The 26148-nt window shown below is 35.2% G+C and overlaps 8 protein-coding genes and 1 long non-coding RNA gene across 10 annotated transcripts in view; 4 read left to right on the top strand and 5 right to left on the bottom strand.

Moving 5' to 3' along the window:
- Window positions 1-1140: 1140 nt before the first annotated feature.
- Window positions 1141-7215, bottom strand: LOC132911179 (uncharacterized). 2 transcript variants are annotated; one of them, XM_060967597.1, is made up of 9 exons: window positions 5452-7215; window positions 4435-4620; window positions 3730-4068; window positions 2858-2934; window positions 2508-2608; window positions 2319-2418; window positions 2016-2228; window positions 1632-1745; window positions 1141-1500 (listed from the first exon to the last, which is right to left on the bottom strand). In XM_060967597.1, exons 1-9 carry the CDS (start codon window positions 6374-6376, stop codon window positions 1345-1347), a joined length of 2211 nt encoding a protein of 736 aa, XP_060823580.1. In that variant the 5' UTR covers window positions 6377-7215; the 3' UTR covers window positions 1141-1344. The 2 variants fall into 2 exon arrangements, with proteins under 2 accessions (XP_060823580.1, XP_060823581.1); XM_060967598.1 differs by lacking the exon at window positions 3730-4068 and having other exon boundaries at window positions 5452-7214.
- A 3578-nt stretch (window positions 7216-10793) lies between these two features.
- On the top strand, window positions 10794-12851 carry LOC132911183 (caspase-6). Its single transcript, XM_060967605.1, has 6 exons — window positions 10794-11199; window positions 11285-11526; window positions 11631-11913; window positions 11986-12245; window positions 12324-12591; window positions 12662-12851. Exons 1-6 carry the CDS (start codon window positions 11062-11064, stop codon window positions 12779-12781), a joined length of 1311 nt encoding a protein of 436 aa, XP_060823588.1. The 5' UTR covers window positions 10794-11061; the 3' UTR covers window positions 12782-12851.
- Window positions 12852-13484: 633 nt separating this feature from the next.
- LOC132911186 (proteasome activator complex subunit 3) lies at window positions 13485-15815 on the bottom strand. Its single transcript, XM_060967608.1, has 5 exons — window positions 15682-15815; window positions 15044-15076; window positions 14634-14954; window positions 14408-14544; window positions 13485-14329 (listed from the first exon to the last, which is right to left on the bottom strand). Exons 1-5 carry the CDS (start codon window positions 15715-15717, stop codon window positions 14107-14109), a joined length of 750 nt encoding a protein of 249 aa, XP_060823591.1. The 5' UTR covers window positions 15718-15815; the 3' UTR covers window positions 13485-14106.
- On the top strand, window positions 15088-16286 carry LOC132911192 (uncharacterized). Its single transcript, XR_009658937.1, has 3 exons — window positions 15088-15558; window positions 15655-15791; window positions 15887-16286. It is a non-coding gene; the product is annotated as an uncharacterized LOC132911192 (long non-coding RNA).
- A 128-nt stretch (window positions 16287-16414) lies between these two features.
- On the bottom strand, window positions 16415-18313 carry LOC132911184 (26S proteasome non-ATPase regulatory subunit 11). The gene is made up of 5 exons (XM_060967606.1): window positions 18175-18313; window positions 17743-18079; window positions 17280-17674; window positions 16863-17187; window positions 16415-16785 (listed from the first exon to the last, which is right to left on the bottom strand). The coding sequence occupies exons 2-5, from the start codon at window positions 18061-18063 to the stop codon at window positions 16555-16557; spliced, it is 1272 nt and encodes a 423-aa protein (XP_060823589.1). The 5' UTR covers window positions 18064-18079; window positions 18175-18313; the 3' UTR covers window positions 16415-16554.
- A 179-nt stretch (window positions 18314-18492) lies between these two features.
- LOC132911189 (transmembrane protein 17-like) lies at window positions 18493-19666 on the top strand. The gene is made up of 4 exons (XM_060967610.1): window positions 18493-18886; window positions 18966-19069; window positions 19166-19279; window positions 19356-19666. Exons 1-4 carry the CDS (start codon window positions 18823-18825, stop codon window positions 19587-19589), a joined length of 516 nt encoding a protein of 171 aa, XP_060823593.1. The 5' UTR covers window positions 18493-18822; the 3' UTR covers window positions 19590-19666.
- Window positions 19541-21226, bottom strand: LOC132911188 (glycolipid transfer protein). Its single transcript, XM_060967609.1, has 5 exons — window positions 20859-21226; window positions 20725-20780; window positions 20535-20656; window positions 20242-20392; window positions 19541-19967 (listed from the first exon to the last, which is right to left on the bottom strand). The coding sequence occupies exons 1-5, from the start codon at window positions 20998-21000 to the stop codon at window positions 19803-19805; spliced, it is 636 nt and encodes a 211-aa protein (XP_060823592.1). The 5' UTR covers window positions 21001-21226; the 3' UTR covers window positions 19541-19802.
- The window catches only part of LOC132911181 (cytochrome P450 18a1), a 31648-nt gene continuing 25888 nt past the window's right edge, over window positions 20389-26148 (top strand). Inside the window, exon 1 of the mRNA XM_060967602.1 lies at window positions 20389-20487. Within this exon, the coding sequence (XP_060823585.1) occupies window positions 20427-20487 (61 nt within the window). The 5' untranslated portion in view covers window positions 20389-20426. The remainder of the gene's footprint in view (window positions 20488-26148) is intronic.
- LOC132911180 (uncharacterized) lies at window positions 21397-25536 on the bottom strand. The gene is made up of 3 exons (XM_060967599.1): window positions 25386-25536; window positions 22822-24350; window positions 21397-22639 (listed from the first exon to the last, which is right to left on the bottom strand). Exons 1-3 carry the CDS (start codon window positions 25386-25388, stop codon window positions 22426-22428), a joined length of 1746 nt encoding a protein of 581 aa, XP_060823582.1. The 5' UTR covers window positions 25389-25536; the 3' UTR covers window positions 21397-22425.

Below are 26148 nucleotides of genomic sequence, written 5' to 3'. Positions count from 1 at the left end.
TGTATCGGACCATTGACCAGATACGTATGTATGTACATGTACATATGTAGAGGAAAGACTTGACCACGGTCGTATGCACGGGTCTGGAAACTCCAGTGAAAGAGATAAGGCTGTTAAAGTCGGGAACCGTGCTTTACAAATTGACCACCGTAGGAAGCGGCGATCGAGAAACTAGGATTTCGTATTTAACGCCATCCTTCGGTGAAGGCACTAAACGTGAAGAATATAAACAAAACCATTCAGCTCACTCGATAATCGAACCACTTTTCGTAATTTTTTTAGCTGTAATTTTAAATAAGTATATATACAATATTTCATCTATTACAGAAAATGTTATTTAAACGAATGTTAATTATGGACCATTATTAGCTTTCTTTAATTCATTAAAAATTTGTGTAATTATCGACGTTATCCGTAGTACGTCGAATACGTGAAAGAGACGGAGACAACAAAGTTCGAGTTATTTTCTTACGATGGCGCTACGTGGTAAATCTTAACTTCTCGATTGAAGTGCCTTACCGACTAGTCACTGAAAGATACGAGCATGGAACTTACCATACGAGACTTTGTGTCACGTTCTGAAATATCGACCTCGGAAAGAATCAGAATGCGATTTGCTAAGATGAATATAGGAATTACATGTGGATCATTTACAAACAATAAGGACCTAATATGTAACATAAATTTGTATCCTACGGTCCGGGAGCTACGTCGCTCTCGTTACCATTTTCATGTTCATTTAGCACGTTCTGCGATACCGACCGTTCAAAAATGTTATTACGCCATCTACGATTTATAACAAGGCGCGAATGTAATCACTTCGAACGCGCTTATTCAAACGAAACTTTAGTTACTGCTCGATTAAACGAACTTCTCGTGATTGAATTCACTTATCCGAACATGAACTACTATTATACGAACAAGAAATCATAAGTAGCAAGGAAAAGTTGCCTGATGCATGCTTACCTTCGGTTCTCTAAGGATTTACTAGATCTAATAATCCGAATAAAACGTAAAAGTTTCCTTCAACGACACAGAGATTGTATTCCAATTGTTCGTACAATAGTTAAGTAGTTTATAGCAATACCAATCATTGCTATTAATATCGATTCACAAATGTAAAAATTAAACTGTTCGGCATTGAATATTACAATGAATTATATTACATCGAATATTATAATACCGTAACTATACAGCATGTAAAATTATATTGTAAACGATCGATCGTTATATACTGGTATCTTCCCGTATAGCTTTTGCATGTACCGTTATCTCATCACATTCGTCGAGCTACATCTTTCAATTTCATTTATGTATCTCCTATGTCCTTATAAATTAAAAAACCTAACTCATAACCTTGTCGATCCAAGGTACGAATTTCTGGATATTCGTATATACACCTGGCAGATGTTCCCGACCGCATCCTATACCCCATGATACGAGACCGATTAATACGTGTCTTCCTTCGACGGACATGGTTAAAGGACCACCAGAGTCTCCCTGCAATCGTATTTATATTTATATCATTCGATAAATTAGATAGAACGAAATGTAATGGACACTGTTGGTATGTCAAATAATTCGTATGCACCAACTTGATGCAAATTCTGTACAAGCCAAGTTTAATTTACCTGACAGGAATCTCGTCCACCTTCCTTATATCCAGCGCACAAAAAGACGTCGTGAATGGTTTCGCGTCTTCCAGCCGCTCTAAACCAACGCTGACATCTTTCATTGGGGATCACCTGAAAGGCGTTACTTCGTTTGTGATTTAACTGCGCTATTTGAATTTTAAGAACTTTAACGTATGCTAGGATAGGATGCTAAGATAGGAAATTATGCGTATAATAAACTCGTTAGAAATGAAAATACACGATTGGCTTTAGATCATGATCCATAGAACGCAACTCGTTAGAAATGAAAATACACGATTGGCTTTAGATCATGATCCATAGAACGCAACAGGATTGGAATAAAATTGCGTGCAAGTACGATACGTGTGCTGATGCACGTACTTCCACATCAACCTCTTGAAGAACCGACGGCGCCGAACTTTGCCCGTGTCTAGTTCTACCCCAACCGGCAACTGTCGCTGTGCGTCCAGAAATTTTGAGATTCTTGGCTGGTAAACAGACAGGTACGATATGTTGTTTGAACGCCACTGTTCTCGAAAGCTTCACCAATGCCACGTCGTTTCGGAAATCGGTTGGCGAGTATTGCGGATGAACCTGCGAGACAATTTCCCATAATAAAATCTCTACGACTGTTTCACAGCGCGATTCGTATACAAAAATCAAAGAACGTAGCTCATCGTCTACCTCTTTCCTTTCCACGTTGAATTCTTCGTGCAGCAATCTCTCGGATGCGTCTCTAACGTCCCATTCACCGAGACGAACTTTCAGATTACTATTCGGTGTTCTATACGAAAAAGAAACATTAATAATTAGCATTCGAGTGGATAACGAGGAATCGTAGAAAGCTCTTGCTACGTATTTCTGCATACTAACGTTGCGACACAGTGAGCAGCGGTAACGACCCATCTGTTGTTCAATAAGGCACCGCCGCATGACAACTTTTTTGTTAAGAATCCAGATTTGATAATGGCAGCCTAAATTTCCAGAGAAATACGTAAAACGATCGACTCTCTCGACTCTTTCAAATTTTTTTTTTTATTTTATTTTGGCTTTTTTTACAATTTGTCCTTATGGACATTTGTTAAAGTGTTATATGTTATTGGTGAAAGAAAAATAAAATAAAAATAAATATAGCATGTGGGTGGCTACCCCCAGCGGGGTGCCAGCTTCGTTTTTTCTAAGTTATATATTTTACGACCTTTCAAATTTGACGATAAATTTACCTGCCATGGATGACTACCGAAACTGGAACTGTGCCCACCTACGATTCTATTACTTCTCGTGTAAAGTTCACCGCAACCTGCAAAGTAACGCAAAACAAAATCTGTATCATATACAAGGAAGAAGCTTTGCTTTGGTTTAAAGCAGTCGAATAACATAACACATTTTTTCAAATCGAACTTTTCCAAGATCTCATGCTTCTTGTCCGTAAGTTTCTTTCTGTGAATAGCACGCGGTCACGTTTTTCTACATTTCTCCCATTTTTCTTTCATTTTTCATCTGCTTACTTCCTTCACCTAGTTTATCGTGGATATCTATTTATCGTTGTCGTGTATGATAGCGATAAAGCCACGTGTATAAAAACGTGCAAAGCGATAAGTGACAGAGAAAGACATTAAGCGAGGAAAAGTGCTTTCTTCTGTTCTGGTATTCGTTTATTCGCGGCGATGATTATCGTCAGAAAAATACAGTAAATATTCTTTGATCCACTAATATTCCATTATAATTATTCTTTGACCCACTAATATCGCATTATAAATATTCTTCGAACGATTAAGTGGTCGGACTTACAAATTTCGGAGAACAACGCGAACTTTCTGAAAGATAATTTGCGAGGCAACAAAACACGATTTGCTAATTTCTATCAAGGAAAGCAAAATTACTCGATAAATTGCTGTAATGTTAATAGTTCACGCACGATGACACCTATATTCTCCACAACATCGCTAATGATTTTGTAAATAATTTCAATTTTAAAAAAATAAATAAATAAGTAATATAAAATATTTGACCGACTTCTTTGCGTGACGATCGGAGGTAGGAGAGTACGATATTGGTGCAAAACTTTTGATTGGTGCGACTTCATGCGGATTACCACGATATTTGGAATAATCCACGGAGTTTGAGACGTCCTCGTTCGGTGTGTGAATTCCCGAAACATCGGGATAAGCGACGTCGTATTCATCCTGAGGATAATCAAGCTGCAGCGGATGATAAACCGATGGACGATTTGTATGCACAGGCCGATCGTAATTCCATGTCTGTGAAGACTCATAAATGGTTGTTGGTTTGTTTGCGATGTCCGCGTACAGGTAGCTCGTTCCGTGCTCGTTCTGACCGCTATACGTCGGTTTGCTCGGCCTTGCCGCGTTGTCGTAGATTTGCACATCATCGTCCACATAGGGATGTTGATTTCCCAAGTTTAACGCGAGTGCTACGTTTAAACAACCTTCGTTTTACCTTTTCTACCTTATTAATCGCAATTTCCATTTAATTGTACTTATCACCGGGTCCATTCAACGTATCGCTGAGCAAACCGTGTTTTCATACGTATGAGAAACAGAATCAGAGTTAATGGTCCCCACCATTATCAGTATCGTTACGTTGCATTGTTTCCTTTTTCCTCGACATTAAACGACACAAAGAATTAACTTTATCGCAAAGATCTTTTACAATTTGCATCGTACGTGATACGATCGAGGCTTAACGAGTAAGTAATTTTTAACAACGAAATATTTCGAACTGGATATCAAGGAGAAAAGGACTCGATAAAAATTGTAGAGACTTTATGACAACTCACTGGCATTTTGCAGTAGCCCGATCGTCGGTCGTGGTACTTTGTCAGGGATGTCATCGTCGTCGACGCAACAGCTCCATATCAATCCTCCGGAACAGAGATCGACCGGACGACCACCTCCGAGGACGCAACTAATACTAAGGCCACAATCGAATGTCGTTCCTTTGTACGTACACGTTTGCGGTATCACTAAAACAGAACGATTATCGACGATCATTCACCATTTCTTCGCACTTGAAGATAATAAAACTGCACCGCGTAAATTAAACAACGCGTATAAGGGAAAAATGTTCCGAATTTCATCCCCCTAACGTTACAGTGGCTCGCAAAAGTATTCAAACACCTTTTACGGATGTATCGTGCGTATATTATAGGAAATATTTAGAAATTTCACGAGGGTTGTGATCAGATACGATTATCATGATTATATTATGCAAATTTGAGACTGATCCGAAAAAAATGTTCAAGCGATAGAACAGTTTACAAGGTATTATCATTTAGTGGTTTTATGCTAATCACTCGCATTGGATCTTTTAGAGATTATTATATTTCTTTATGGGTAGTGTCTTGTCGTGTCTTGTATCTAGCATTGTTGTTCGAGTGGCATACGGCATCGCGTTGCTTTTCTTTCGGTCTGTTTCTTGGGATAAACACATGGCTGCTTTCGTTTCGAATAACGATTTCATAAGTGAAATCGTGAATTCAACTCATAGTGACGAGATCGAGCAGGAAAGTCGGACGACTAGCGGCTCGATTATTATATTTCGAATTATTGTACCAGTATTGTATCAAATGAACGTCTTTGAGCGTTTATTCGATCATTACCGATCGTAAATCGTCCATCGTCCGTCGTTATACATATTTTGTCTGTTGTACGCCGCATTTCTTGTCTCGATTTACTCTACAAAGAAGGATATTCGATCTTTATGATATATCTTTTCTCAAACTGGAGACTTTATATTTTAACAAGTCGATCACGATTATATTCCTCTATCTCGATTTTTATTGTACGAAACGTACTTCTACCCAACATGTCCATTAAGCCATTCTGCAGATCGTTATTATGACCTCGATGATCTCCCGTGTAATTTCGTTTTTTCCTCAGAGCCTCGACAAGGAGGGTGCCTTGCTGTTGACTGGTTAATTTACGTCTTCTTCCTTGCCTGTAACTTGTCGACGTTAGCTGTTCCAATTCCTCGCCGTTCATCTTTTTCTTCAATCGATCAAGAAAACCTGTAAAATCATTTTCTTCACTGGTATCGTTCGAATATCCGTTATCGATGATACGTTCATTCGTTAGCTGTCGTCGTTGAACGTTAACGTTATCCAATGTCGAAATGTAACTTTCACTATCGCTGTCACTATCATCAACTGTACGTATATCGTGTCTCCCTGCTATTTGTCTTCTCCAATTGCCATTTCCGACCGTGTCAACCTCCGACGAGTCTTTTCTATTGGAATAATCCAACCTACCTTCCGATAGACCTTTATTTCTAACGAACACTCTGCGAACGACAGCGTTTCGAGGCTTGTCAAAATGATCGTAATCTCCATCGTTCCACGAGTTCTCTCCTCTCGGATCGAAACATGTTTTCGCGCCAATTTCACGTACAGGGTTATCAAATTTCTGACCCCCAACTACCGTCAAACTATTATCCAGTTTATTCGTTTCTCTCGGGCTTCTTTTATCCGACAGTTGCTTCTTAATCCATAAATTGAGAGGATCTTGTTCTACGAACTGTCCGTTGGATAGCAACGTAAATTTCTCTGTTCTTTCATTTTTCTTGGATTTCTGCAATTTCGAAAACCAATTGTGTAAATGTGACAAAGACGGTGTAGTGGAAGAGGCCAAAGGACGATCGTAAGTCACTGCATCGTAGTTACCGTACTTGAGTGCAGTAGCGGTTACTATTAGAAACACGTGTACAATCGCAGTGACACTCATGGTCCGATATCTTTCTAATTTATTTCGTAAATAAATTAGAACTCGTATTAACGAGTCGTCACAATTCGTACCATAGTTACGCGTAATTTACTCGTTACCGATAAAACTCTCGACTTCATCGAGAATCGAGTTCCTTCGTTACCGTTGAAGAGCGCGCAGGTTGCCAATGATCCATGGAAGATATCCGACACCGTCGTGCCTTCGACATTTTACCTTCGTTCCATCGATTTAATCGAACTTTATATATGTCACCTGTTAAATTTCAGTAATTTTCTGTGCACGGTAACCACCTTTCGGATCTGTCCTTTTTTTTTTTTTTTTTTTTTTTTAATGACTCGATAGAAGACAAGCGTCGATCAACCAACAACGTTCACCTATTGTACGCGTAATTTCGATCACCGTTTACGCTCATGCCATAAATATCGTTTCCATTGCAACACTTAAAAAAATTAATTCTTGCTTAGCCTATTACGAATTGATGCGTTCCACCGACTAACGAGACTCTACCGGCATCTAAAGAAGCGTCCCCGGCTTTCACCAACGTCAGCTTTCTCATTGCTACGATAGCGTGTCTTCCCTGACATTGGTTCCCCACTCGTCCTCTTCTTCACTCTCTTTTGCTTTCTTCCCCCTACCTTGTTGTCTTCGCGTCCTTTCTTTCCGTTGTTCTTTGCCTTTCTTCCTTTCTTTTCCCACGTATAATGTACATATTTGCATGTTATATATGCACAGTAGCAACAGTAGCGACAGTAGCTCACCAAACAATTCGATCACTTCTAAAAACGTTTTACGTTTAATAAATCTTAAGCCTAATTACTAAGGCCTATTTAATAATCCTTAATCCTTATTAATATCATGGGTGAAAGTTCACTGCGAAACATCGGTAAAATTAAAGAAGCTGATTCACAAATGATTTATTATTACGCAATATAGACAATAAGCAGAAGAATTATTGTTTCCAATGAATAATTAACAATTAATAATATTATGACAAGCCGATAATATCGAAGGAAAATTCGCATCGAGTGAAATTTCATTTGTGATATCTTCTAAGAGTTAATGTTGGTAATTAGACTGCCTAACTGTAGTTCTGAGATGAAACATTCGAGTCTCTCTATTACATCTATTAACGATTCGAATCGTTTAATTTTTGGGTCGTGGTGTAGATTCGCATGAAACTTACGTCCGAGTTCGTCGAAAAATCGTGTCTGTCCTTCTGTATCGATTACATTTTCCATCGCAGTTTCCTTCTTTGTATCTAGATCTAGAATCGAAATGCGTAATTTATATTATATATTATATATTACATTATATTAGCACAAACGTTATGTAAGAAGAAACACGACCGACGTTCTGTCAAAATGTTTTCATCCGTGTGAATTTATATCTTCGTGAAAATTAAGGGCAACGATACGAATAGACTGTATGTAAATATGCCATTCGTTTGCTTTTATTAACTCAGACTCACCGAAATTCTCTAAATACCGGTCATTTTTCCTGATATCGTCTTGACAATAGAATCCAACGAGGAGCCGAGTGAAAAGTAAACTTGCAAGCCAATTCATTTCTCTTTTCTCCCGGCGATCTAAAACAAGATCGATCGACAAAGATTTGACTCGTTGCCGACTCGTTGTAGCTCCTCTAGTCGTTCACCAATGCGAAGGAACACCCTAAATCTTTATGCTTTACGAATCGAAAATTCGCAGTTTCCGTGCAGTGTCTTTTCCTTCGAAACAGTTTTATTCCCCGATCTTTTTCAAACGTTAACTCGCCGATATTACCGATCGATACTTGCATAGCTCCTGTGATTTATTCGAACAGAATCGCAATAAAAAAGTTCAATCGATGATCTAGCATCCTTGCTAGAACCTCTCTCTCTCCCTCTCTGTCTATCTATCTATCTATCTATTTATGTTTAAATATATTCCGCTCGAATCAGGTTCAGAAAGATACTAAATTCTGAAGAACACCGTTGATCGATCACATTTCTATTTTTATCGTTTATCGACGATAATTGCAACTCGAGCAAACTTACGACTCGTCTAAATATATAGTCGTAATCTTACGACGAAATATAATCCTACCCCTAAATGGGGGTCTCTATCTTTCTTCACAAAGTACACATTAATGAGAAAATTTGTCTCGATGGGAAGGCCTGAAAAGTTCTGCAAATGTTTAATTTCATTTCTGAACTTTGTGTGTCTTTTTCCTGGATACCGTTCGTGTACCGTAAGAATACGCGAAGCGTGGCGAAGGCATTCACACGTAGTGTGGTCCGGTAGAAAAGTGGGTCGTGAAACCAGGTCAGCGAAACAAGTGGCACGTCGTCTCTTCGTGTGGTTGTTGCTTCGTAACACGTTCTCAGTACCCTACGACGTCCCGTGAACGTGCGGTACACGCGTGAAACCGTAGCATTACACCGTTTGGTTATTAGTGAAAGTTAGACTCGGTAACTTTCGACTTTGACAATGCCGATTTGAATCGCACGTATGAATCGGCTCGTCGAAATACTCTTGGTAGGACAATTCCCATCTTTGCACGCCTGCCACGCGTTCTCTTCCCTTCCTCTTGCCACGTGACGTTCAAAAGGGGCTGCTTAACGATAAACATGAGCATTCGTCAGACCGCTTCTTTTCATACCGCGTGCTGAAACCAGCGAACATTGTCTGGATCACGAGTTCCTTCAAAAATTCCACGCGGATCATTGCGTTTATGATATCCAACAATACATTTGCCTCCGATTATTAATTATTTAATCGTAGATTATTACTCGATCGATCGGTGCTTTATGTTAGCGCACACATACCCACGCACGCACACTGGCATACGCGCACGCCAACCTACGATTGACGATGACCGAAATGAATGAAAGATACCGATCCTTGGAACGATAAGAGGAACAGGTGTTTAATTTCAATTACATTTCCATCACGATCGGAATCACTTTGACGTCTTTCCTTCGCCGATTACCCGATGACACTGCGAAGAAAGGAGGAGATCCTCGGCATAAGGTTGACTACTGATGAGGAACGGAAATACAGCATCCAGAGACCACTCTCTCTCTCTCCTGATAGTTCCTTTCATACGGCTCTTCTCACTACCCCTCCACCTTTCTTGCTTCCCTTTCCAAATCGTTATCTTCCTCGTTCGGATGCACCGAACGATTCCTTCGCTTACTTTCAACTCGTATCCTGTATTTGTACAGATCCTGGCTATCGAATTAGGTCCACATGCAGAAATTCCACTCTTCGAACTGCGACATCCTGTATACATAGAAGTATATCAAAATGGCAAATTATTTTTGACTGTAAAATAGCAATTGTTTAATTTATTTAACTTTTTGTTATTGTACATTATATTGAAAGTGTTTGACATCTGTGAAAGACATCCGTGTACTCACCACCTTCGATCACTATGGTAAACCTGTACTAAACCTTTAAAAATCCAAATTTCCCAAAGTCATATTCAATTAGTTTTTATGTACAACATTTTTAGTACCAAAGATGAAATTACCTTTTAATGTCAAACCATTTTTTTATTAGTTGCTAGAAAGTAGCTTTGCCAGAAATCATATAAAAAATTATAGTGAAAGTAGAAGAGTGAGAGTACCGTCAAGAATGATTTCGAATGTAGGAGAAAGTGCCAAAAATAATGGTTTTTAAGAATTGCTCCGATTTCGACCCCTCTCTTTCTCGTAAACAGCTAAATTAACGGCATTCTCACTTTTTTAAATCCTTTCCTATTGCTCTTTCTTCCTTGTCGTCCTACCTTTGACTATCAGCCGCACATAGTTTTCTAATTGTAAATTGGTCTCTTGGAAGAAGGCCATCAGACTTCTAAGCACTCTTTCCTTGAGGGTTCCAGTTAATTTTCTGACATTATTTCTTACTCTCTCTACATTTTCTTGAGTCTTCTTTTCTAGGCTGATCCTTTCTTTATATATAGAATAGTAGCATTTCCATAATGCGTGATCATAATCAGATTCTTTTAATATTACTCTTTTATTTGTGATATTATGTCTTCCAATGGAATCTACAATCGATTATATTTTTAATTGAATAATCTTATTCTGTGCTGTATCGGTAAAGTCGCATGTGACATGAAAATTAACGCAATCGATATCAACGATCATCAATCCTTAAATTCCTCCGACAATCAAAAGTGGGATACAAAAAAATATTACATGTTACTTACTTGTCTGTTGTATTTGATTTCTTCTAGCGGTTGCCATATCGATATTGAAGTTATTCATATTCGATTAATCGATTAATTTAAGTAAATTGCTCGATCTATCAATCTCTAAATTCGAGATATGTTGATCGAATATTATTCTTCGTTTATCGATATCTGCCGACACTCATTTCGATTTTTCTCTCTAAATTCCTTTTTTGAATAAAACTTGTTTATAGAACAACAAATCGTGAAAAATTAATCTGTCAAAATAAAATTATAAGTTAAATAATTAAACATAAGTGGCAATATCATTCGTGACAAGATTTTATCAATACAAACGATACCTATCGAAATTTTCGAGTCAGACTGAGTCACTTTGTGAACTTTATCGTATTAAGATATCATATTAAGATGGTTAAATAAGGAAGAACATCGTTTCAATACGAACGATAAACTTGTAACAATTGAGCAATTTTACTAAAGGATATGGGTGTTCTCTATTATTACTTAACATGGATCGAAAGCATCGAGAAATATTAGACTCGTGTTACGAGGATATTGTACCTAAAATAAATATAATCAAATTATGGCCAAAACTGTTTGAAAATAAAGTTTTTAATAGAGATGACGTGAATATTTCGCGTTGGATAGTAAGAAACTTTTTAAAATTTTCTGAACACTTTACGATTCTAAATTATATAGAGTAACTTGTGAATTTTGTAATATTTTATATAGAAAGACATCACAAATGAAACAACAGTACACGAAATATATTTGACGATAAAAACACGAGGACCACTTGCGTTTGTTCGTTTTCTTCAAAGCCTAAGACAAAGTAACCATGAAGATTTAGCAGATATTTTGGAAGGAACAAGAACTCCGTTACCTATTAATGACACGCAAAGTTATGGTAATCATAATGGATGCACGAAAGAAAGCAATGTAGAGGAAACTACTTTTATTCCAACTGCAGAAGGGTAAAGTTTAAAATCCCACTAATTAGCTTTAATTTATTTTGTATGTATATCTTATTCTGTATTTACTGTATCAATTGTATTTTCATTTTTCCATTTTTAAAAAGACCACAAGGCGACTTTTTTCGTAATATACAAGTATTAGAGGAACCACTACAAATTTTAGTACAGAAAGCTACAAAATTCTTAGATGGGCCTGAATATGAAAATGTTCAAACATATCCAATGCGTAGCAAACCTCGTGGACTGGTGTTAATAATAACAAATATTGATTACAAACATCCAGATAGAGAAGATAGAAATTCGGCTATATATGATGAATCAAACTTGAAACAACTTTTTAGACAAATGGGTTTTGAAGTTTTTTCTTATTGCAATCTAACAGCACAGGTAAATATGTATACATTTACATATTAAAAAACAAATGAAAACTTTATATCACATAGGCTATTTCTTTTCAAGAAAATATTAGACAGAATTAAAGAATTTTCTCAACGTAAAGAGTTACGCAAAGTTGATTCTTGTTTTGTTATAATAAGTAGTCATGGTAATATTAATACACAGTATGAAGTCACAGAAATAGAAGGTGTAGAAGAGCATATGCAAGACAAAGTGCAAAATCGAAAAACTGTTTTATGTACTGATATTTTGAGTTATTTCACTGCAGAAGCTTGTCCCCACCTTGCAGGGAAACCAAAGATTTTCATTTTTCAATTATGTAGGTAAGTGCTAAATCCACTATAAAAATATCATAGATACATATACTGATAATATTTTATTATTATACAATGATCTTTTAGAGGAAAGAAAAAACAAAAATCAGTAAAAGAACCTAGACATACAACAGATACATCTAACTTTCAACATTCCTCTGATGAAATTACTAATGTTAAAAGAAATGGTAGGGAGACACTGAGATGTTACGAAGATATGTTACTTGCATATGCTACCCTTCCAGGATATGTTGCCTTCAGAGACAAAATAACTGGTAGTTGGTTCATACAAATTTTGTGTGAAGTATTTATGAAATATGCTCATAAAGCTCATCTTCAGGATTTATTAAACATGGTGAATAAATCTTATGAAAGTATATTAATGCCATTTTATACATTAATTACAATTAGTTAATGCTTCGCAGGTTGATGAGAGATTAAAAATACAAAGAACTAATGGAGGAGACTGTCAGACATTAACGATAACACTGATTGGATTCAATAAACATTGTTATCTTAATCCTGGTCTTTTTGAACAGATATGATCTGCCATTGAAACTTGCCATTGAACAGAATGCATAATCTATATATATACATATATTGTATATATAGATTAATATTTTTTGAACAAATTTTATATATCGTGTGTATTTATTTATATATAAATTTTATATATTGGATGTATTTGAATCATATTGCATTTTTATTATATTTTACAAAATATACCAAGAAATGTGTAAACTTTTACGTTGTTCTCTTTCTTTTTTTGCGTATAGTCTATCTACATCGCACAAAATTGTTTAGAAATGATGAAGTACTATAATCGTTGATATAGTGATAATATACGTGACAAAGAAAAAAATAATGATATAAACAAATGAAGCGATTGTAAAAGGAAGAACAATACATTTCATATTAAAAGGAGCAATGACAACGATGACGAAAACAGACTGACATCCAACTGTGTTTCTGTACAATAATAAGATTTCAACATTTATGTCAACCACATATGTCGAAATTTATTCTAAATACAGTATAGCATGAATAACGATATGTAATTTTAAAGAAATAATTATATGCTTATATCATTTGATACTATGGTAAAAAGAGAACAAAATAATTTCACGCAATATAATTTATGATTAAAACTCTTAACATTACAATATTTGTGTCATGTTTTCGTATCGTATAATATCGCGATTGAGAAAGAAAAAGGTGTTTTGAAGTTAATACGATATACCAAAAACATATGTCATATCTCGATTTATGTTCTAACGATATTACAGCTGTAAATTACAAATTACATGCTTAACTATGTTCTAAATTCAAATAGGTGAAAAGATAAACGTTCCAATACTCTCGGATCTGTTTTCGATAAGTACGTCACACCGTGCAATTAAATAGCAGAATTTGTAAAAATTAAAAAGATATGATAATAAGAAAAATCCACGTTATGAGAGCAAAGAAAATAGAAAAATTAAACTTCTAGAAAATTTTGTAATAATTATGTATTTTATAATAAATGAAATGTTGAATAATTAATAAGTAGATTAATTTTGTAGTGATTTTTGCAAAATTCAAAATTACTTTTGTAATCAACTGTAGTTGAACTTATTTCCGTGAATAATGCTGAATATACTTTCTTTTATATGTATTTATTTATTGTTTTGGATATGGCTTAAGTGAATGTCAATGAGTCAACGTCAAGGCGACTTAATTTAAAAAAAAAAAAGAAAATTAAAATTTTCTATCGAAAAGTCGAGAATGACACTCTCTCCATCATGTAGCTTTTTTCCTTTTCCATGTCACTTCTTTTTTCCCATACAATCCTGTACACCATCCGATAGAAATAGCATATGCGGCTAAATGTTTAATACAAAGATTGCGCGTTGGAAGAACGTGGCTTTTTGATCTTCTCCAAATTCTTGATTACCAAATCGTGCAGGGAACAATAACGATTACGGACTTCGCACATAACTAGCCATAGGCTTACATATTCTTTTTCATCTAGTTCTTGAACTGCTCTTCTATAATCACTAATGTGTGGATACTTTGCAACTTTACTAACAATCTTTCCTCTAGAGATAAAATACCTAAAAAAATATCATTGTGTGACTATAATGTATCCCTTATAAAAAGAAATCTTTTAATATCATTACTATTCACATTACCTAGATATCTGATCGAAAAATGCAGCAGCCTCACTTTCTACTGATTGTATTTCTGCAAGTGTATCTTCTTGAATGGATACACCAAAGTTATTACCATCTTCGATTTTTGGAATCAAAAATGAAATCCACATTTTCAACTGGAAATTCAAAAATTAAAATAACTGATAAGGATATTAAAGTTTATATAATCTATATATACTACTCATATGCTTTATAAAATATATACCAAATTAGAATCTTCTAATAGTTGTCGAATATAAGGCTTAACTATATGAATAAGATCACATAGGGGCTTGTTACAAGGTACAGGTCCATTTGGTAACACCATCACTTTGGTTCCACTGGTATCATCTATGCTATTGTCTATCTTTCGTTTCTTTGCAGTAGACTCATTTTCGGAATGATTAAGAATAATAGGATCTGGAATGGGCACATTTAAGTCTTGATGAACATTTGACAATTTCCTGTTGCGGAAACCAGGGGTCTCTAATAATTCATTCAATTTAACAATCTTCTCTGGAAATCCTTTCAGCAATAGTTGTTCAGCCTAAATAAAGTTTATGCATATGATATTATGATGTATTTTGCAACAAACTGAGTATACAAATTATAGGATAATAATATTCAATTAATTACCTTTGTTTTTAAAGAATCTTTGTATTCCTGAACCTGCAAAATAAATTTGAAAAGTAAATGCATTAAATAGGATGGTTATATTCAATTGAAAATTTATACTTTGCTTTAATTACATTTACAAACACATACATGTCTTAAATATGAGCAAAATGAGATTACACGTAATAGCAGTTATAAATAATACATTTATTTCATAGTAATGAGTTGTCGAATAAATGTTTATAAATTATCCGTAAAATTACAATCAAAACAAACATTAAATATTGCTAACAAATACGATGAATGAATGTAACAAAAATTGTATAAGAAAACCGAGAAAAGAATTGTACTGTCGATATAACAATACAGGTATAGTTTTGTATAAGTATTGAAATAAGATGACTGACCAAGGCCAATTACTAGAATTGTAAATAGATTAAAGAATTGATGTGTATAAGTGATAGGAGAATTATGTTAAGATTCTTGAAAATATTGATGATGAAACAGCAAATATTATTTGGAACATAGCGATGCCGGTGAGTTAAACGCTACCATTAACCTAAACATTCTTACTTGCAATATATTAAACGTGTAATACAGACTACTTAATTTCATATCTTTCTGTTTTGCAGCTTCAATTATAATATAAAATATTTTACCTTCTGTGCTGTAGTATCTGCCATTATACACTCCATGAAAAAAAAAAGTTTATAAAATATAACCACACTATCCCTTTGTTGTAACGTACAACTTCAAACAGGAAGTTGCGGTGAGTATTCTTACTACGCCATCAAATCAGAATCTGTAACATTAATGCACTTATATTAGTCTTTTCAGAATTTAAATTTCTGTTTATTCGTACAGAGTTATTTTTTCTTCGTCAAAATCGAGACACCATAGAGCTGATTGAGATAATTATAATCATAGCATGTGCTAAGGTGCACGATGATACACAAAATGTCAATCTTTATTCTTTTACTTTTTACATGTTTTATTTCGTATTCTGTAGAAGTTGTTTTTACTATAATCTACACAATTTGAATTCGCTTTTTTGATAGAAATGGAAATGTAAGAAAACATGATGTGATAAATTATAATTGTATTCGTTATAATTGATGTGAGTAGAATACTAATAATAAAAAATGATATTTTGTTTTCAATTAACTGTCAGAAATTAAATATAATAATCTATGAAAATGTCAAATAAGTAGGTACCAGAAGTAGGAGAGAGATAAAAGGATAATACTTCATTAAATCAAATGTCATGGATATATTTAAAAAAAACTGTAATTTTTTAAAAATAAACAGCATACAGTTTTGCGAATATTGAACATATTTTTTAATCAGATTAGAACAATATTTTGAATTAGATAAGTAAAACGGTAAAATGTTTCGTTTCATTGTATTACCATTGTATTTCGTATTTTGTACATCAATATCCATCTTTTGAAATCAGCAAATTAAATCTGCTATACATGATTGTATAACACATGTTTGTATAAACACTGTGTAGAAATATATATTAAATACGGCTAAGTGAGTTTCTTTGCTTTTTGGTAAAGTGTATCAACGACTTTCCCCATACTGTGTATAGTATCTAATGCAATCTCGTAAGTCTTATCGCGCGGAGTATCTTCAAAAACGATTAAAACACCTTCACCCTGATCAAGGACACCCCTTAGTTTTTTATCCAATATCATTTGTGAAAGCTTCTTCTCCACTTGAGCAAGTGGTAGTGATATAGAGGTTGCGATATGACTGACCTAAATAAAAGAATGAAATTACAAACGATGAATATTTATATTTAAATAATCAACCAATTTAAAGTAAATAATCATACCTGTACGCGGGAATAAGGTTCAACTAAACGACATAAGTTTTGTTCAAGCATCGCATCGTAGAGAGAGCCGAGATGAGCACGCACAATTACGTCATCCTCAAGTTCTTGGCGATATTTTTTAACAGCTGTCTGAAAGTCTGCTAATGAACGTCGGTGGCTCGCTTCGGCAACTGCCCGCATTGCGTCTAAATCCCTTCCTGCATATTTAACAGCTAATTTCCCTGACATAATTGATTGAACATCTTCAGGTGTACGTAACATAATTTTTGAAAGTAACATATATTTCAAAGCTGTTAAGGCCTTTGGGCTTTCTACGCTATCATATCTGAAGAACAATAGTAAAGCAATTAAAATATACAAACTTAAACATAACAATTATTCTGAAGTACAATATATTTATTTAAGGAAACAACCTACCCCTCAAATGCTTCATAAAAATATGAATAAGCAGTTTTAAAATCTCTTTCATCCGCAGCATGTAATATTCCTGATTGTAAATCTAAAGCAGCTTGCATTTTAGGTGGACAATAAATTGCGTTAGCAGTTGTTCTAGCACTGGTAAGAGCTGCCCTTGCTTTTGCTAAATTACTCAGTGCATGATAGGTTTTGCTTTCCAATAATTGTACCTCAACCAAAAGTTGTTTATCATCCAGTTTCTTAAGTTCTTTAAGTAAAGCCGATCCCAACTGTAATGCTTCGCTGTACATACCAGTATCGAAATATAATGCTATTAAACGTGCTTCTAATGACTGCCTCAAAAATGTCCTACGTTCTTCTTTTGCCCATTCTATACATTCTTTGCATAGTTGAACCTGTTGAAAAAAGAAGCATTGTACTAAACTATCTATGAAAATGTAATCAAATTTATTTATGAAGATACCTCAATGCCGATACCAGCTTCCAGATCCAAGAAAAAGTCTACTAAGGACCGTACGAGTTTGGCAGCTTTTGCTTTGCTAATCAAACTAAGAAACGGTCTGGTAGCTTTAATCAACTCTGCCAACTCTTTTGCCTTGCCTTCTTTTTTGTAAAGTTCACCAAGGTGTAAAATACCTTGCTCCTTCACTCGAATATTATCTTCATCATTCTCCGTCACACCGATACTTGGGTCGGAGACGATTTCACTTAAAAGTGAAATACCCTCGCTACGATTAGTCATTGAAACTGCTTGTGCACGTTCGAACAGCATTGCACCGGCCATCTCAAAATTTTCACCGCTTTATAAGGATGAAAACGGGATCAGATAACCTTTATCCTAAATGATGAATATTATTCTTCGGATAATTGATCAAATTCGTGAAATAATTCCTACGTTTTACAAGAAATCAAAATTAATTTTCTTCAATATGTTGAATACCGCATGCGCTTGTACGCACAACTACACAAATTTTATAAACGTCTTCTGTTTGTCACTTTATTCGCAATCCGTTTCAACCTCAGAACTACAAAACACATGTCACGCTACTACGTAAATCAAATCAGTTGCAGTAAGCCTGGAAACGTTCAGACTGATGCAAATTTTTCTAAATAGGTTATTGTTATTCGTTTTTAATAGATGTGATTACATTCCTGTAATTAATTATGTAGTTGGTTTTTCGTTGTACTTAAAACTTGTATATTTTTGTACTTTTCTTTCTTAGACAATTTTGCAAGAGGGATGGAAGATATAAAGAAAGCGGAAAGAAAGAGATAGAGTAAAAAATGTACTATACCGAAGATTCCAGATCGAGATTGTATGTATATGTATGTTGCGTTAAGTGACATGTAAAATAAGATTGTGTAAGATATAAATATACGAATGCTGAATGGATGTAAATCTTAGATTGTATGAACGTTTAGAACTGTTTGAAGATAAAAGTGTAACAATTATAAATACTTCCTTAAAATATTGGATGGAAATTGTTATTGTTACAATTGACTTTAATAACTTTATGATCATGTCACAGAATTTGTTTTGAAAATGTCACAATTTACTACAAGAAATGTTATTAATGAAACATCTTCCAAGTTAATGTATCATGATTGTAAGTTACAACTTGTGTAAATGCATTCCTTTAATCAGAAAAGAATAACATGTCATTTGAAATAGAATATATTTTACAGATAATAAAACAAGGTCTAATTTACCATTTCAAATAGCCCTGTATGTGAATCTATGGCTTTTCCCAGTTTGGCTGTTGATTACTATTGTAAACTTGGATGCAAAAGTAAATATCATCTGCATAATGAAGTTATAAGATAAACATCTAATGTACATTAACTTGTACTTATATATATTAATTTTATTTATTATTTTTTCACAGTACAATAATTTGACAAATGTTTATAAATTGCTAACTGTAGCAACATTTCTGATACTTTCAATTTTTGAAAGTTTAAAGTTATATTTGGGGTATCTTGGAAATCTTACAGGAAAGGTAATCATACTTTATTTGTAATAGACTTTCTTTAGTTGATTTATAGATTTTTGTCATGCAAGAAAGTTGATATTAGATTCCAGAATTAACTACTTGCTGGTTAATCTCGATATTAATACAACTTCCCCTAGAGGCATTCCTCCTTTTTGATCGTGGAATACCATCTCATTATAGCGAAACATTTATCAATTCTTTCATGGTCTGCCTTCTTCTTATTGAAGTTATTACAGGTACGATAGCTTTAATGAATTTAGCAGATCATCGTGCTAAAGTGTTTTATTTAATGCATTTATACAATACATGTACATAGGATGGATGTTAAACTGTTTTAAAATACTTTTATAGCTAGTCTCATTTTTTAATTATATATAGATTTTTGAGCAAATACTCGCTAAGTGTAATTAATGTACAGTATACTAGTACATTATATTAAAATACTATTGCAGATCTTTCCTTTAGCAAATATTCTCAATTAACACAATACCTAATGAACACAATTCTCAGACTAATAAAATGTCTTATCTCAGAGGTTATTAGTTTTATAAAATAACTGTATCGCTAATACGTTTTCTCGTAAACGTATTAAATAAATTTCCATGCTCTTTATAAGGATGCTAATCTCGATTGTTTGTTCATTAGTAAATGTTTGTAAAAGTTGCGAACGTGTAGGAACCATGAGCGAAAGAAGCTGTTAACAAAAAGTCGAAAATTATAGTAAATAATAGTATGTAAATAAATAGAAAAATTGTAGAAAGTATTAATTTATTTGAAAAATATAAACTCATATTTCGTCAAACTCAACACGTGTATTATATGAATGTTTTTGTGCTTTGACATCAATTAATTAGAAATGTAATGAAATAGTATAATTAAGAATGTACATATGTATTTCGTATAATAAAAGAAAAAAAGAATAATTTTTCGCATATATGCGAATATGTTTTTAATAAATACTGACTTACGTCAAAAAGTTGTTGCGCCATCCAACCGTGATATGGTTGTAGAGCTTCTTTATAAGCCTTTTTTAAAAATGCTACTAGATCCTCTGTTGGTGTTGCCGTTTTAGAATCCTCGACAATTTGTTCGAAAAATAACAGAATCATATGCAAAGCTCTGTAATTTATAGATTGGAGTTTCGATTTAACTAATGAACAGAATAAGCGATGGAGAAGCGTTAATACACACGAATCGAATTAAGCAGAAACCAAGTAAGGAAGTGGAAAGAATAGAAATGCATAAGAAACGTTACACGCACCTGATCAACCACGTTAGAGCATCCGTAGCGATTAATTTAGTTTCAGTATTTTTTTCAATTAGAATCATATCTTGTAGAATCGCGTTTTTTTCTTTATCCTTTGCATGGCGGGACGTGAGTTTCTGGAATTATTTTTAGGTATGTATATGATTATCCTTGTGAATAATCGCATTTTAAGGTATGTACTTACATCAATGTTGCCCTGGATATCATATTTAACCGAAGCAAACACTTTGCCAAGTTTTTCTGAAACATTCGTGTTCGTCTTTATAGATTTCGTTTTTGTGTAGGTTATGTGATATTTACTGGATACCAAGTGCATACCAATCATTCGCACAAGACCTCGAGCTGCATCCAAAAATTCAACGGTTTTTATTTTGTCTTCTGTGATATTTGGAAATAAAACTTCTATTTGATAAGTAAAGACATCCTTGTCATCGTTTGTACTCGACGAAGGTGACAACATAATTCCGTATTAGGATAACGTAATTTCAGTTATAAATATAAGAAACGATACATGTATAACGAAAGTGTTTATTTTTAGAAGTTTTTAGGAAATATTAATAATGTTCTTTCAACCCTTGCAGTCTTTTTCAATATATTATCGATTGATTTACGATAAGTAAATATTTAGGATTATAGCTGTTAGCTGGAATATATAAGCTGCGATAGCAATTTTACCTTACAGTAATCTGTAACAGAGATTTCAATATATAATCGATAAATAAAATGTATGTACACGTGATCTTTTGTCTTTTTGTTTATATTTTTATATCGAAATAATTTTATAACAAACTGAAAAAACTGATAAAAATTCTCATAAAATCTGATTAAACGATTACGTCGATATCGTGATGATAACGCATGAACGTGTAATATATATTTTATTACGTCGTTAACTGGATTGGTTCTACGGACACTTTTGAATTATTTTTTTTCAAAATTATTTTCACAAGTTTATTAGTCGTTTCGCAATTTCATATTAGCTATATCTACAAATTATTATCGTCCATAAGGCATCCTAGTTACTATCATGTAAGTAACCCGAAGTTTGTAGAATACGTCGGATATTAATGTTATTTCTTGATTGAAAATATATCAAACTAAATTCGTAGTTATTAAACTATACATACCTATACGTGGCAATTTCACAATTTTATCGTATTTTCGGTAATAAGAAATAGAGATTCTGGTTTTTGTAGCATTCGTTCCTTCCGCAGTGTTATTGTATACATTCGTCCACACATTCGTACATAGAAACGTCAATGCACAATATATGTATTTCTTTATCAAATACAATGTATCGATAGTTGCTACAAAACTCTATAGTACCTTGAATGATATTTACAAAATATGTTAGAATTTAATGAAACGAAGTACGTAGTTAATAACATTGTATGACGTATGAAATTCTCATTTTCTCCTTCCACGTTTAAACACATGCACGCACACACGCTCTCTATCTATCTATCTATCTATCTATTTTTCTCTTTGTGTCTCTCTATGATTTTATTTTGTTAGAAATAGCGTACACAGGGCAATAAGGTTTCTCAAGTCCAATACGGAAAGCTTTACTGTTACAGTTTCCACAAAACCCGATAAAACTGGGAAAAATTTCTCTTCAAATATAGCGCATTAGAGAAACAAGCTCGTAGGAAATATCAATAATTAATTAGTAAGCAAATACATATTGAGCTTGAAGTTATCTTCGTTCGAATTAGCATTAGCGACGAAGCATTATTATTAATATTAATCGTGCTTACTCGCTATGCGAAGATTACAAAAACATAGGACGTTGATTTATCGGCGTCGATTTTTATCGTTCGACATTGGCTATATTCCCGCTTTCGAGATATAAAATCGTGGCAAAATGACAATAACCTTGGAAACTTTAAAACGCCGTTGGAAGTGGATATTTGAGAACATTGCCAATCGAATCTTCAGCGACGAGAGTCAGTGCAGTAAGACAATGAGGTGGAGCTGGTGGAACTAACGCCTCCAGAGGTGGTCGAGAGCCTGGAAACTGTTTAGAACCAACTACCATTCCACCAGATGTTTTTCTGAGCTCTATTACTCGTACTCCGAAGCGTGATCTTACGACGTTTCTATGATAGAAAAAAAAAGAAGAAATGTATATACATACATATATAAATAATAACGGTTTTTAAACTATAATAGCAACAACGGAAAAGGCTGAGTAAGTGAGTGTATGTGCGAGTTTTGTGTACGTGTATTGGTCGTATATGCGTCAGTGAATGAAAATTGGAAGAGAAACATTTTATTATACCTTTTCCCATCGTACTCGATGTCGTGGAAAGGTCGATTGAAAACGTTGTCCATTTCATTGTTGAACCATCGATGATAAGCAAGAAACGCTGCGCAGGATGGTGACCAAAATGTACGATCAGTTTGCAAATTGGAAGGGGTTTGTTCCGATGCAGGTTGCATGAGACTCTTGGAAAAGGATCTGTTTAATTCAGGACTAGCAGGTGCGGATAGCCTGCCGAGTAACCGGGAAGGGTTTTGAGAAGACGAAGGGCGGGACGATTCGGAAAGTAATCGATTTCTTCGAGGACTCCCTAACATGGCGTATGGTTCTTGTATCGTGACTGTCACGCTGAGCGGCCTACTCAGTGCTATCGTTGTGTGTTGAGGATCTCTTCGTAAAACGGGATTGCGATTGAAATCGATCCCAGCCGCTCCGACAAAGACACGATCGACGTAATCGAATCCGCGGCCCATTATGCCTTCACGAGTATGGCCGAGATCAAAAGTGTGTCCTAATTCGTGGAGAACCGAGCCAAGAGTCGTGGCGAAGCAGCCACCGTGCGTACCGCGGTAATTACTGTCGTCCATCAATTGTTCGGTATCGATGACCGTAGTGTCGAGGAATCTAGGCAATATTTGCGCCATGCTGGTAGGCCACGTATGAAGACACGCCGAACCGAATAACGCTAATCCACCTCCACCGAGCGCGGCGTGTCCTTGAGTCCTCGCGAGAATATCTTCACGAGTGCGTGGATTCGGCGCGCCTCGATATCTGGTACAGGAAAGAAACGCAAGATACTTGCGATCTTCCGATGCCAAGGGGCCGGTCATTAATTCTCGCGCGATGAATTTCCAAAGTTCCCGCTGATTCATTGCACGTGCCTGATCGACGTCAAGCATGCTGTGCATTATCAAACATTCCATACCACCCAAATCTCGTTCCAGTTGAAACGTTTTCCTTCCGTAACCCGCCTCCCTTAACTTCTCGGCGGTGAGAGTTTGTAAAAGTCGGGCACCGAGACCTATCCTTATCGTCGCACTTTCCGGCGACTGGTCTTCTCCTTGTGGACCTTGGAAATATCCATCGTGTCCGAAGCAAACCACATAGACAGGAGTTACACGCAGTCTCGTCGTTCTCGGCTCGTGAATTAGAACTAGTCCCTTTTTCTGACCCGCCACTTCTAATTCCAATTTGTTCGGACCTCGTGTCAATTCTACTATCACACGAAATTCACCAGATACGATTGGCCACTCGGAACTTTGATTATTTTCATTTCGTACGGTGATGAAGCTATACGCTATCGACGTACGACCTCGTATCAGAGCTAAACTATAACATAAGCTCTCTCCATCCGTAACGTTCGTTACCGATATCTCTTCTGAATTCTCATTTTCCGTGGATTTGCGCTGTCGGTTCTCCCTTTCTAACGGAAATTGTCTATTACCTTCGTAATAACATTTATGCTGACACCGTTGCTGTTCTTGTTGCCGTTGCTGCTGATGTTGCTGCTCGCAAAGAAGATTTGTCAGATTCGTGTCTGGAAGTACCTGTGAAGTTTTTTATGTACAATTTCAAGATATATTGCTAAATGATAAAAGAAATTAAAAAAAATTAACGATAAAAAAAATAAAAAAAAAAATAAAAAAGAACGATAAAAAGGGTGACGACAGTTAGAAACGGCGACGATTATAATGGCAATGACGAGCAGAAGCACGATAATAGCGATAATAACGACAATAAAAATAACGATGACAATGACAATGACGACAAAGACGACGACGATGACAATGACGACAAAGACGACGACGAAGACGATGACGACGACGACGAGGACGACGACAACGACGACGACGATGACCACGTCGGCAAAGGCGAAAACGATGATGAAGACGAAGACGACGATGTTACCCCCTTTGATAAAAGTGTATCATTTACATAGAATTAGGGAAGCAAAGAGATGTGGTTTTATTTTATTTTTATTTTTTACAACTTCAATGCTTCATTCGATGGATAAAAAGAATAATAGCAGTTTCACGAAAAAGTGACCATATCGATGTAAAATGACAATTCCAAGAGAGGTGCTGCGATCTCGCGGTGATTTAGAAAAGCTTCTCTACGGAGTAGAATCCTCCAAGTTGTTTCCCACTTCAATTTCCGTTCTTCGGACCACACTGACACGTACCGTCACATAGAATGTCGAAAGGAATAAAGGCAAGTCGATCGAGCGATTTATTGATTTCCCTTGAATAGCAATGAGAAAGTTTCGTTCAAATCGTATAAGATTGGCTTTTATTAAGAAAAAAAGATATATACGTGCAACCAGCGATAAGAGTGCGAGATAAGTAACGAAACGATGTGTCGATATAAATTAAAACGACCAAAGAGAAGGAACTTTGTAGTCGGTGTTAGAAGAAAGAGAAAAAACTTTCGAGTTGGAGAGTAAACGAGGTGTGTCGATAAGGAATTATTCGAATTCGCGTTTGGTTGTCGAGGATGTACGCGTGCAAGTCTGACAAATTGAATCGGAATTTTTAAGCGGCAGTACGATTTGCAGCTTTTCAAATGTCAGCTATTTCACTCACCATCGTAAAAGAAGTGTGTAGAAATAGAGTAGACGTACACGTTAAAAATGAAAGGGAGGAAGGTACGTGCTGAACGATCAGCTTCAGCCGGCTCCGTACATACGGAGAGAAAGACTGTGGCGCCGGGACGACGGCGGACGGCGGGTTGCGGTACTATGGCGTCCTCGCAGCGACGCATGCAGTCGCACAGGCGCACTCGCGTTTCTCTTCGTTCTGCGTTCCTCTCCTTTCTCTTTTTCCCTTCTTCCACTTTCCGTTAACACCCCTTTTTTCGTACTCTTTCTTGTTTATTCGTTGAGAGATCTGTCTCGCTCTTTCCCTAAAAAACGTATAATTCAATCCCTCTGCCGTATATCACAACGATCGTAAAGACACATGGACGTGCAAATTTTCCTTTCTCGTCTCTTTATTTATTTATTTGTAGAATTTATTACGTTATTTCGATTACTTTCGAATTAATTGTATTTTTCTAACGTCAAAAAGTATCTCTCATCGACCCTAGAATTTTTATCTAATGGAAAGTTTTGATTAACGAAAATAGAAATCGGTCGCGATGTTTCTAAACAAACAACGCTTTTACCTATCGGCAATGGTTGTATCTAACGATAATAGTATTATTATTATTGTAATAATACGAAATTTGATGCTTTGATTAATCTTCTTCGTGGACAAACTTCGATCGATGCTACGCTAGTCGGAGAATTGTATTAATTTGTACGATACCGTGCTTTATCTGTGAGATGATTTCAATTGCGACGGTACA

The sequence above is a fragment of the Bombus pascuorum genome, chromosome 10 (assembly GCF_905332965.1).
Source record: "Bombus pascuorum chromosome 10, iyBomPasc1.1, whole genome shotgun sequence".
Taxonomy (NCBI): Eukaryota; Metazoa; Arthropoda; class Insecta; order Hymenoptera; family Apidae; genus Bombus; species Bombus pascuorum.
The sequence above is the reverse complement of the archived record's forward strand: the minus strand, read 5'-3'. Positions and strand labels throughout refer to the sequence as shown.